At 47.4% G+C, this 11,753-nt stretch overlaps 1 protein-coding gene across 1 annotated transcript; it reads right to left on the reverse strand.

Moving 5' to 3' along the window:
- Positions 1-8,128: 8,128 nt before the first annotated feature.
- LOC119340381 (glutamate receptor 2.8-like) lies at positions 8,129-10,402 on the reverse strand. Its single transcript, XM_037612294.1, has 3 exons — positions 10,158-10,402; positions 8,802-10,059; positions 8,129-8,239 (listed from the first exon to the last, which is right to left on the reverse strand). The coding sequence occupies exons 1-2, from the start codon at positions 10,258-10,260 to the stop codon at positions 8,840-8,842; spliced, it is 1,323 nt and encodes a 440-aa protein (XP_037468191.1). The 5' UTR covers positions 10,261-10,402; the 3' UTR covers positions 8,129-8,239; positions 8,802-8,839.
- Between the last annotated feature and the right edge of the window lie 1,351 nt (positions 10,403-11,753).

The following is an 11,753-nucleotide window of genomic DNA, read 5'->3' on the forward strand; positions in this document are numbered from 1 at the left end:
GACGCGGGGACGGCGCAACGGGGACGGGCCCGGGGCGGCGACGGGGACGGGGGCGGCGACGGGGACGGGGGCGGCGACGGAGACGAGAGCGGCGACGGGGACGGGGGTGGCGACGGCGACGGAGACGACGGAAACAGAGGAAGAAACAGAGGGAGAATGAAATTTTCGCAAGTGTTGTTTATATAGGAGGGGCCTTTAGTACCGGTTTGTGCCACCAACCGGTACTAAAGGCCAGTTTTGGCCAGCCCAAGCGGCCGGAAGCAACCCCCTTTAGTACCGGGTGGTGAAACAAACCGGTAATAAAGGCCGCCCTTTAGTACCGGTTGGTGGCTCCAACCGGTACTAAAGGCCTCGCGCTGCCACCCCAAAGTTTAGTCCCACCTCGCCGGGCGAAGGGCAGCCGCACTGGTTTATAAACCCAGCCGCGGCTACCACTTCGAACTCCTCTGTATAGCAGGCTTGTGGGCCTAAAATCTGCGCGCTGCCCTGTGAGTCTGCTGGGCCTTTAAGGCCTGTAGTTACACACCTGTGGCCTATCAGGCCCACAGGGCAGCGCCCCAATTTTTTTTATAGTTTTTTTCTTTTCTGCTTTATTTTCTTCTATTTATTTTTGCGTAGTTTTTTGTATAGTTTTTTCTTTTCTGTTATATTTATTTTTTTCTATTTATTTGTGAGTAGTTTTTCATCTAGTTTGCCGAAATTCAACATTTTCAGAGTTCATTTTGTAGTGATTTTCAATTTCACGGTCATTTTGTAAACGATTGAAAAATAGCAAATATTTTTTTTTCTTTTCTGCTTTATTTTTTCTTCTATTTATTTCTGAGTAGTTTTTTCTTTTCTGCTATATTTATTTTCTTCTATTTATTTTTGAGTAGTTTTTTTATATAGTTTTTTCTTTTCAGCTATAGTTTTTCTTTCTTTTCTGCTATTTTTTATTTTCTACAAAACTTGATGGTCAAAGTCTGGAGTTATAACTTAAAAAAAAGAAATGTCGACATGCAATTAGTTTTTGCCATAACAGAAGAAGTCCGGAGTTGTAATAAGTTATTAAAAATAAAAAAGAGGTGCAATGCTCGTTAATTTGCTTCAAGCCTTTCGGAATAGTGTAAACTGCACTGCTCATAGCTCCGTGCAGTCTACCGTATTCCTGAAGGCTTGAAGCTAAGCAACGTGAGCATTGATCCTCTTCTTCATCGTCTCTGCACTCAGGGCTTATAAACCGCTCCTAGTCCCTCTCACTTCGCAAGGTGGGACTAAAAAACAGCTTACGTCTGGTTCATCCATGAACCGGTACTAAAGGTGCTCGTGGGGTCCCACCCTTACCTGACACAACCTTATTAGTACCGGTTCGTGGTACGAACTGGCACTAAATGGTGATGGTGGGGCCATAGCCTGACCGGAGGCTGACACAGCCTCTTTAGGTACAAAAAATTACAAACTTTCTGTTAGTGCCCGTAGTTTTCAAATTTGAATAGTTTAAATTTTGAATTATTTGAAATTAGTGTGAATTTGTTTGCACATAAAATTGCTTCGCGTTTCAAATGCCAAAACAAATAACTACCCTAACTATTATAGAGATTCCCCTCTCGGTGCAAAACACAGAAGAAAGTAATGATAGCTAGTGAAGCCGATCACATCCCAGATCTTTGGGTGTGAAACTTTTTCTTCGCGTGTGTCCCTTTGCGCCGTAACCATGGAAAATCTTCATCATTTAACGGGATGCTCGGGTCAATATTCACTGTGAATGGAGCAATTTCATCAAACTTTTCATAATCATCTGACTTGTTTGTCTTGTCATCCACTCCCACGATGTTTCTCTTCCCAGAAAGAATTATGTGCCACTTTGGCTCATTGTACGATGCATTCGCTTCCTTATCTTTTCTTTTTCTTGGCTTGGTAGACATGTCCTTCACATAGAAAACCTGTGCCACATCATTGGCTAGGACGAATGGTTCGTCTCCATACGCAAGATTGTTGAGATCCACTGTTGTCATTCCGTACTGCGGGTCTTCCGTTACCCCGCCTCATGTCATATTGACCCATTTGCACCGAAACAAAGGGACCTTTAAACCACGTCGATAGTCAAGTTCCCATATGTCCTGTATATAACCATAATATGTTTCCTTTCCCGTCTTCGTTTCTGCATCAAAGCGGACACCACTATTTTGGTTGGTGCTCTTCTTATCTTGGGCGATCGTGTAAAATGTATTACCATTTATCTCGTACCCTTTGAAAGTCATTATATTCGAAGATGGTAACTGGGACAGCAAGTACAGGTCATCTTCAATAGAGGTGTCATGCATGGTACGTGTCTGCAACCAGCTGGCGAAACTCCTGGTTTGTTCATGTGTAATCCAGTCATCAGACCGCTCCGGGTGTTTGGAGCGTAGCAAATTCTTGTGTTCATCCATATACGGAGCCACCAAGGCGGAATTCTGTAGAACTGTGTAGTGTGCTTCAGTGAGAGAATGTCCATCCATACATATTATTTGTTCCCCTCCTAGCGTGCCTTTTCCATCCAGTCTGCCCTTATGCCGCGATTCAGGAACACCAATCGGTTTAAGGTCAGGAATAAAGTCAATATAAAACTCAATGACCTCCTCATTTTGATGGCCCTTGGAGATGCTTCCTTCTGGCCTAGCACGGTTATGAACATATTTCTTTAAGACTCCCATGAACCTCTCAAAGGGGAACATATTGTGTAGAAATACAGGACCCAAAACGTTAATCTCTTTGCATAGGTGAACTAGGACGTGCGTCATGATGTTGAAGAAGGATGGTGGGAACACCAACTCGAAACTGACAAGACATTGCACCAAATCATTCTGTAACCTTGGTATGATTTCTGGATCGATTACCTTCTGAGAGATTGCATTGAGAAATGCACATAGCTTCACAATTGCTAATCGAACGTTTTCCGGTAGAAGCCCCCTCAATGCAACTGGAAGCAGTTGCGTCATAATCACGTGGCAGTCATGAGATTTTAGGTTCTGGAACTTTTTCTCTGCCATGTTTATTATTCCCTTTATATTCGACGAGAAGCCAGACGGTACCTTAATACTGAGCAGGCATTAAAAGAAGATTTCCTTCTCTTCTTTGGTAAGAGCGTAGCTTGCATGACCCTGATGTATGTCGTCTTCTCCATGCATACGTTGCTGGTCCTCCCGTGCCTCAGGTGTATCTGTTGTCTTCCCATACACGCCCAAGAAGCCAAGCAGGGTCACGCAAAGATTCTTCGTCACGTGCATCACGTCGATTGCGGAGCGGACCTCTAGGTCTTTCCAATATGGCAGGTCCCAAAATATAGATTTCTTCTTCCACATGGGTGCGCGTCCGTCAGCGTCCTTTGGAACAGGTTGTCCGCCAGGACCCTTTCCAAATATCACCTTCAAATCCTTGACCATATCATGTACATCAGCACCAGTACGGTGGCGAGGGTTCGTCCGGTGATCCGCCTCACCTTTGAAATGCTTGCCTTTCTTTCTTACGGGATGCCTGCTCGGAAGAAATCGACGATGTCCCAGGTACACATTCTTCTTACAACTATTCAAATATATACTGTCGGTATCATCCAAACAGTGCGTGCATCCGCGGTATCCCTTGTTTGTCTGTCCTGAAAGGTTACTGAGAGCAGGCCAATCATTGATGGTCACGAACAGCAACGCCTTTAGGTCAAATTCTTCCCCCATGTGCTCATCCCACGCATGTACACCTGTTCCATTCCACAGTTGTAAGAGTTCTTCAACTAATGGCCTTAGGTACACATCAATGTCATTGCCGGGTTGCTTAGGGCCTTGGATGAGCACTGGCATCATAATGAACTTCCGCTTCATGCACAACCAAGGAGGAAGGTTATACAAACATAGAGTCACAGGCTAGGTGCTATGGTTGCTGCTCTGCTCCCCAAAAGGATTAATGTCATCTGCGCTTAGACCAAACCATACGCTCCTTGCGTCATCTTCAAACTCCTTCCCGTACTTTCTTTTGATTTTTCTACGCTGCGACCCGTCAGCGGGTACTCTCAACTTTCCGTCTTTCTTACGGTCTTCTCTGTGCCATCGCATCGCCTTGGCATGCTCTTTGTTTTGGAACAAACGTTTCAACTGTGGTATTATAGGAGAATACCACATCACCTTGGCAGGAATCTTCTTCCTGGAGCGCTCGCCCTCGACATCACCATGCTCATCGCGGCTGATCTTATAGCGCAATGCACCACATACCGGGCAAGCGTTCAAATCCTCGTACTCACCGCGGTAGAGGATGCAATCATTAGGGCATGCATGTATCTTCTGCACCTCTAACCCTAGAGGGCAGACAGCCTTCTTTGCTTGGTACGTACTCTCGGGCAATTCGTTGTCCTTTGGAAGCATATCCTTTATCATTACCAGCAACTTTCCAAATCCCTTGTCAGATACACCATTCTCTGCCTTCCATTGCAGCAATTCCAGTGTGGTGCCCAGCTTTTTCTTGTCACTACGCAATTCGGGTACAACAATTTTTTGTGATCCTCTAACATGCGCTGCAACTTCTTCTTCTCCAAATCACTTGCGCAGTTTCTCTTTGCATCGGCAATGGCCTGACCTAGATCATCAATGAGCTCATCTGATGCCTCTTCTTCAGCTTCTTCCCGCATTGCCGGCTCAGCTTCTTTCCGCATTACCGGCTCAGCTTCTTCCCCCATTGTTGTATCATCGTATTCAGGGAACCCATGGCCAGGATAGCTGTAGTCGTCCTCTTCTTCTTCATTGTCTTCCATCATAACCCCTCTTTCTCCGTGCTTGGTCCAAACATTATAGTGGGGCATGAAACCGGACTCAAACAGGTGGACGTGAATGGTTCTTGACGTAGAGTAATTGCGATCATTCTTACAGCCACCACATGGATAAGGCATAAAACCATCCGCCCGCTTGTTTGCCTCAGCCGCAAGCAGAAAAGTATGCACGCCCTCAACGAACTGGGGAGAGCATCGATCATCGTACATCCATTGCCGGCTCATCTTCATTACACAACACCGAATAGACCAAATTAATACAAGTTCATACATAAAGTTCATACAACACTTAAATGCAACAAACAAATAACTCTCTAGCTAAAGCATTTAAATGCAACAACAAATGCGATCAAGATCGCAACTAAGGTAACAATTGATCCAACAGCATAATGATACCAAGCCTCACTATCGATGGCATATTTTCTAATCTTTCTAATCTTCAAGCGCATTTTCTCCATCTTGATCTTGTGATCATCGACGACATCGGCAACATGCAACTCCAATTCCATATTCTCCCCCTCAATTCTTTTCAATTTTTCTTTCAAGTACTCGTTTTCTCTTTCAACTAAATTTAACCTCTCGACAATAGGGTCAGTTGGAATTTTCGGTTCACATACCTCCTAGATAAAAATATCTATGTCAACTTGATGGGCATAATTTGTCATAAACACGAAATGCAACAAATAGTTTTAAAAGAGAATATACCACATCCGAATCATAACAAGGACGAGGGCCGACGGGGACGGATATCAAAACCATGGCACTATGTATAACAAACAACGTACGGGTAAGATAATTATTATACGAGTAACTATATATCCAAATCACACAAACATCATTTTTTTATATAAAATTTCATGAACAAGAGGCTCACCACAAGGTGGTGCCGGCGACGGGACGGTGCGGGCGATCGACGGTGGTTACGACGGAGATTTAGAAGGCACTAAGTAAACCACACCTACATATGCAAACTAAGTGTTATTTTGACCTTAAATTGCATATAAATCAAATACTACCACATATAATTCCTCCCAAATTACTAAAACCCACAATTAATCACTATATAAACCAATGCAAGAGCTAATCTAGCAATGAGAGATGAAAGGACAAAGTTGCTAACCTTGGTGATCATTTGAATGGATGAGGGCCTGCAAATCTTGACAAATTTGGGGCAAATTTTGTGATGAACTCGAGAGGAAGAAGAGAAGAACAAAAGAGAAGAAGAGGGGAAAGGGGGAAGAACAGAGTGCGGGTGAACGAAGGATTTATATAGGACGACCTTTAGTACCGGTTCGTGCCATGAACCGGTACTAAAGGTGCTGGAAGGGCCCCACTCTGACAACATCCTGCCACCACTCTCATTAGTACCGGTTCGTGGCACGAACCGGTGCTAAAGGTTTGCCACGAACCGGTACTAAAGAGCTCCTCCTGGCTAGCCGTTGGAACCAGCACTAATGAACACATTAGTGCCGGTTCTGTTACAAACCGAGACTAATGTGTCTTATATTTGATCCTTTTTCTACTAGTGTTATAAAGCAACGACCACAGCAACAGCACACGGTTCAAGTAGCGGGATACAAACACGCACACCACAGGGTCCAAATGGAGCAACAACAGCTATGAAAGTCTTGTTGGGGGAACAACACAACAATCCCCAAAACAATGGGAAAAAGGGACCACATAAGCTAATTAATCCGGGTCAGGAGAAGGTGGAGATGACGGCGGAGCGAGTGAAGCGGCCGCGACGATGGTCATGTCGATGAAGGTGCGATCATGCCGCTTGCTAAGCGGCCGACTGAGCTGTAGAGCCACATATTTTGTATACGGCGTCAGTCACACTCTGCTAAGCAATAGCGGTGACAACTTACAAAACTAGCTGCCTATGATACAAAACTAGCTGCAGATAATTGTTGCGATTCACATCATCACCTGTGTAAGTGTGTATATGCTGAATTACATGGACTCCAAGGCTGCCGCAGTTTCGTGGACCGACTGCCTTCGCGAACGGGACCCAACGCGTGCTAAGATTTCGTCCGGAACTGGGGCAGCAGAAGCAGAATCCGAGGCATGTATGGAAGTAGGGTCAGAGCCTCCCGTGTGTCCTTGCTGTTCAGTCCTTGCTCCGGCGGCCATACCATGATGACTTAGTTCCACGGCACCGCTGCCGTTGTTCCCAAGCTCTCCTCGCCGCCCTGCAAAGGCGTGGAGGCGCCAGAGCATCGTGCGCAGCCACGGTAGCACCCCCGCCGCAGGCTCTGTGTTGGCCGTGGGATCTGTGCGCGCACTCTCAGGTGAGACAGACATGACGAGATGGATCCCGAGCATGAGGCACGACACGATAGCGGTGGTGAGGAACAGCCCACCGAATCTCCACAGTCCAATCCTAGCGTCGGTGCCCTTGCTCCTTCGCACGCACGCCCCGAGGTCGCCGAGCCACTTTTCCTCGATGCGCGCAAGCTCATTCTCCTCCGTTAGCTCAAGGATGGCACGCGACACGTCTGCCACCAGCGGAGATCCTATTGAGAACACCTGAAAAGCAAGGCAAACTCATCAATCCTTCTTCCAAGTAACATCAGTTGGAGCTGGACCCGGATAACCGGAGCTTGGAGTCTAGAAAAATGTTGGGATGGAATTGTAGCGTACTTACAAAGCCAAAACCGCCGCTCTTGTAAACCGGACTGGAGATGGAGTAGCCTTCGCAGTAGTGCGACAAGTAGAGCTTCAGGTAAGGCACCTCGTCGAAGATCGCCTTGACGCCTCCGTTGTCTGATCCCTTCTTGAGTGCATCGGCATATTGATCCATGGTGGTCAGCCTCCTGAAGTTTGCCCCGGGGACACCCATCTCCGCGAGGATGTGCTCAGCGGTGGAACCCTCCCGAACACCCAGGTAGTCCCTCTCGGTCCAGCTATTCATCACCGGTTGGAGCTGCCGGACGGTTAACATCGATGTCAGGTTTGCCGTGTAGCTTGTCGTGAGGATGAGCACGACAAAGACCCACATGATCACCACCAGCTTCGACAGGTTGCTCTCCAGCTTCTCCTCTACAATGTGTGTGTCAACTAGTAGCTTTAGTCATCATACATATATTATGCATAACGCTTGTGTAGATTTGCATGTAGTTATGGAAAAAAAAAAGGATGGACGGAATATTTACTATGGGCGAAAACCATGGTTGAGAACGAAAAGTAGACGAGGGTGCCGAATTGCTTCCAGGGTGTGCCGCGGAATCGAGGGTTGATCCTATGCTCAATCTCCCACACAACGAATCCAGTGAATAAGAAGAAGGCAAGGCTGGTGAACCAGAGCTCTGGCGTTAGCGGCTTCACGAAGATCCACATGTTGTTGTTGTTGCTGCCGACCTCGGCCATCATCATTGAGCAACCCGTCTCCGCGAATGGCATCGTGAAGGAAACCCGCGTCATCCTGCTCCGGGTGATCGTCATGTCTCCTGCCACCGCGTCCACTTTCTGCACATATAATTATATATACCACGACTTCAGTGCTCAACCGGTTGATCTCGCCACGCAAGTGAATATCTTAAGTCTCAATCAATTATTTATTAAGTATATTATATACTTCCTCTATATCAACATATTAAATAAAAAATGTCTTACATTTTGGTACAGAGGTAGTATTATGTACTAAAAGCACAATACATTTTTTTGAAAACACAGTGCAAATAATACATCATTGAAAAGTGCATGCGGCCCAATTTGCTAGTTGAGATCATTGCAATTTTAGTTTAATTAAAATTGCTACTTGTAAATATAGGAGTATATATAAAAATTACCCAGGGTGCAGAATAAGTTATTCTTCACCCAAGGTAATCTTACGATCATTTCATAAATAAGTTACATTTGAAATACAAATAGTTACACTCATATTGATTTACTGCATAAAATTTGGTATAACAAAAAAATATAGGTCAAAAATTGTATTTTATGTACATTTTACACTATATTTTTACATTTATAATTCTACGTATTGAGAGAGATAATTTAGCATGGTAGCAGGTTCATCGGTACTTACCTTGTCATGCACCAGGTCCACAAGCGTTTCATATGACGTCATGCTAGCGTTAACTGGCACATGGAGTAGATGTAATGAACTGGATAGTTGAGTCTTTTCATGGCCGCGTCGAACACGTCTATGCAGTAGCCTGACACTGTGTCCCTGCCGCCCCTGGTTGGATCGCTGGAAGTCCCCGCCAATTGGGGGAATCCGGACTTCACGGGGACGGCGACACGGAGCACCCGTCCGTTGGGAGACAAGCTCCACCCCACCGGGATGCCCGACATCTCGCTTGGCCAGAGGATCTGCTTGAGCTCTTTCCGTGCACTATTGGGGTACAAGCTCGTCGAGATTCCCGACTCCGGCGTCCAGAAACCGACCGTCCTGGAGCCTTGGCCTATGATATTCACGATCTCGTACGCCGATACCTGCCTCTGTCCGTCGACCAGCCTGAACCTTCCAGTCAGGCCGTCAAACTTGGTGATGAGCAGAGCATCGAGCAATGTTAGCGGTGGCGTTAGGAAGGAGACCTCAGCTGCTGCTGCGGCTGCCCATGCTGTGTCATACAACCACATCAGCGACACGGGCACATTCAGGTCGTCATGCTCGAGACCTGGGTTCTCCTGCCGAAACCTCACCTTAAACCGTCTTGAGAAGTTCCTGACTTGATCCGTTGCTTGTACATAAGGCAGCAGGCTGACAAGCCCCTGCACATCATCGATGTCACCGTGGGCAGGAAGGTTGTCCGCCGCGTTGCCCACGCCAGCGGTGGTAATCCAGACATACCGCCCCGTAATCATGGCGGCAGTGGCCCGACGGAAGAGGCGCGCGGCAAGAGCTGGACGCATGTGCACGATGCACACCCGTGTCGGCACAATCATGATCGAATAGAGCGCCTTGTCAAGGCGGCTGTCTGTCGCATCTACTGGCACAGCCACGCTATCGGTTAAGCTGCATGAACCTTGGAAGGCGTGGACCAGCGCCGACAGGAAGCCGATGCCATACGGCGAGTCCTCGTGGAGCAGGGTGGCTGCGCGCCACCCGAATGCCTCGAAGATGGCGGCAATCGGCGGCGCCAGGGAGCTGATGTTGGGTGCGGTGCGCACGAACAAACGTGATTGCGACGAGCTCGATGCCGGCGATGTGGCGGAGGAAAAAAGTATAGGGATGCTGTTGCGTTCGGCGATGCCGGCGAATATCTCGGCCTCCGGTGATGTCTGAGGCGAGATGATGGCTTCGGCTTGCACCTGGCCATTCTTGTCCATGAGCTCCTCGGCTGCAGCAACATTCACACGAGGAAAACAAGAAGATCCGATCAAATTTAAAATCTAACGCAACGTACATCACTGACCAGAGGAATCGTGCGGCACATACTAGTCTTTGCCGCCGTGAAGAGGTCTCCACGCGAATCCCTCACGCTCAGCTCCGCACGCGTGGCGTAGCTCGGGTATTTCACGTAGAAGTCGTCGAGGGCCATGGAAATGCAAGTGAGGCTCTTCCTTCCCACATCGCTCGTCAGGTCTAGCACCACGCCAAGCGTCACCGACGCCGGCGCCGCTGACGATCCAACGGCGATGAGAAGAACGATCAGTGAGAAGAGACGACATGCAGGAGCAGCAGCTGCGAAGAAGCGCACCGTTAGCAGCTCCATACAGTTGAACTCCGACTTGGGTGTATCTATTACAGCGGCTGCAGGAGTACTTGTTAAGTTGCCTATGTGTCCACGTCATAGTATATCGTAATTCCACCGGGCAATAATGCGTTTTGGTGGATGGAACTTCGCACTCTTCTACCGGCAGGATGCGAAGCAACGCCCGCGAAGGTAGGGATCGATTTGTTTCGGCTGGAAACGCACAAGCAAACAAAACACACGTACGCGAGGCGGTTTTGATTGCGACATGCCAGCGTCGGGCCTGGTTATATTATGTCTCTTCTGGACGTCAGTACTAGTGTTTTACAGGGGTGGAGTAGATGGACATTTATAGATGGTTAGGAACTTGACTTAATGACCAGGATGACTTAACCAATGACGTTACCGACACAATATCTAAACATAATTGTACTTCGATGAAGTATCTTTGCAGAAGATCCGCCGCCTCGCAATCTGTCGGATCTGGTGGATTGAGCGGCCGAGGATCACCTTCTATCATTGCAACACATGTCGTGTTCTAGAAATTTTGTGCAGCACAAACTATGTTGCGTTTTTTGGTTCACACATAGGTCAAGTTGCACACTATTTTTGCAACAGAGGCCTTGTTGCAATTTTATTTCTTTGCAATAGAGGTCTCATTCGAATTTAATTTTTGTGCAAAAAAGGTATTGATACAATTTTCTTTTGCAACAGAGACCTTGTTGTAGAAAATCGATATAGTGGACAGCGAGCAACAAGCAGCGACCACATCGGCCGGAAGAAAGGCCGGTGCTCCCTCGGGGCGGCGGGGCGATGGTGGACGCATCTCCCCGTGGTGGACACGGATGCTAGTGCTCCCCTGGAACGGCAGATGCAACTTGAGTTCAAGCGCACCGCGACGACCGACGTTCATGGTGGAGACAGGCGGGGCCCACGCCGGCGACCTCTCCGGCGTGCTGCCGGCGGCGGTGGCGGCGGTCGAAGCAGCACGACGAGGCGTCATCCTGACGGGGAGCTCGGGAGGAGCACAAGTGGCGACTGCTCTCAGTGGGATCTAAATCCCACAACACACCAATTGTTGCGGTGGGGAAGATTGCAACACAACTTAGTTGCAAAAACTTGTCTAGGTAATACGTTGCTGGTAGCCATCTGGTTAAAAAAAGATCAGATCTAACGGCCACTGATGCGGCGAACACACGCGTCGTTATCCATCGGTTGATCCCAATCATTTCCCATATCTAAACATATTTGTTTCTTGATAAAGTATGTCTTTTATTGACCCAATAATGTAGCCTTAATTGAGTGTTTTTTTTTGAAAAAAATTTGATCTATTCATCAAA

Source organism: Triticum dicoccoides, chromosome 7B (genome assembly GCF_002162155.2).
Source record: "Triticum dicoccoides isolate Atlit2015 ecotype Zavitan chromosome 7B, WEW_v2.0, whole genome shotgun sequence".
Taxonomy (NCBI): Eukaryota; Viridiplantae; Streptophyta; class Magnoliopsida; order Poales; family Poaceae; genus Triticum; species Triticum dicoccoides.

What these genes read in the sequence shown, in the direction of transcription:
- LOC119340381 (XM_037612294.1), bottom strand. Translation starts at nt 10,260, where the DNA reads ATGGCCCTCGACGACTTCTACGTGAAATACCCGAGCTACGCCACGCGT. An exon ending in CTTCACGGCGGCAAAGACTA is followed by an intron (nt 10,060 to 10,157) that starts GTATGTGCCGCA and finishes ATGTTGCTGCAG; the next exon opens with CCGAGGAGCTCATGGACAAG.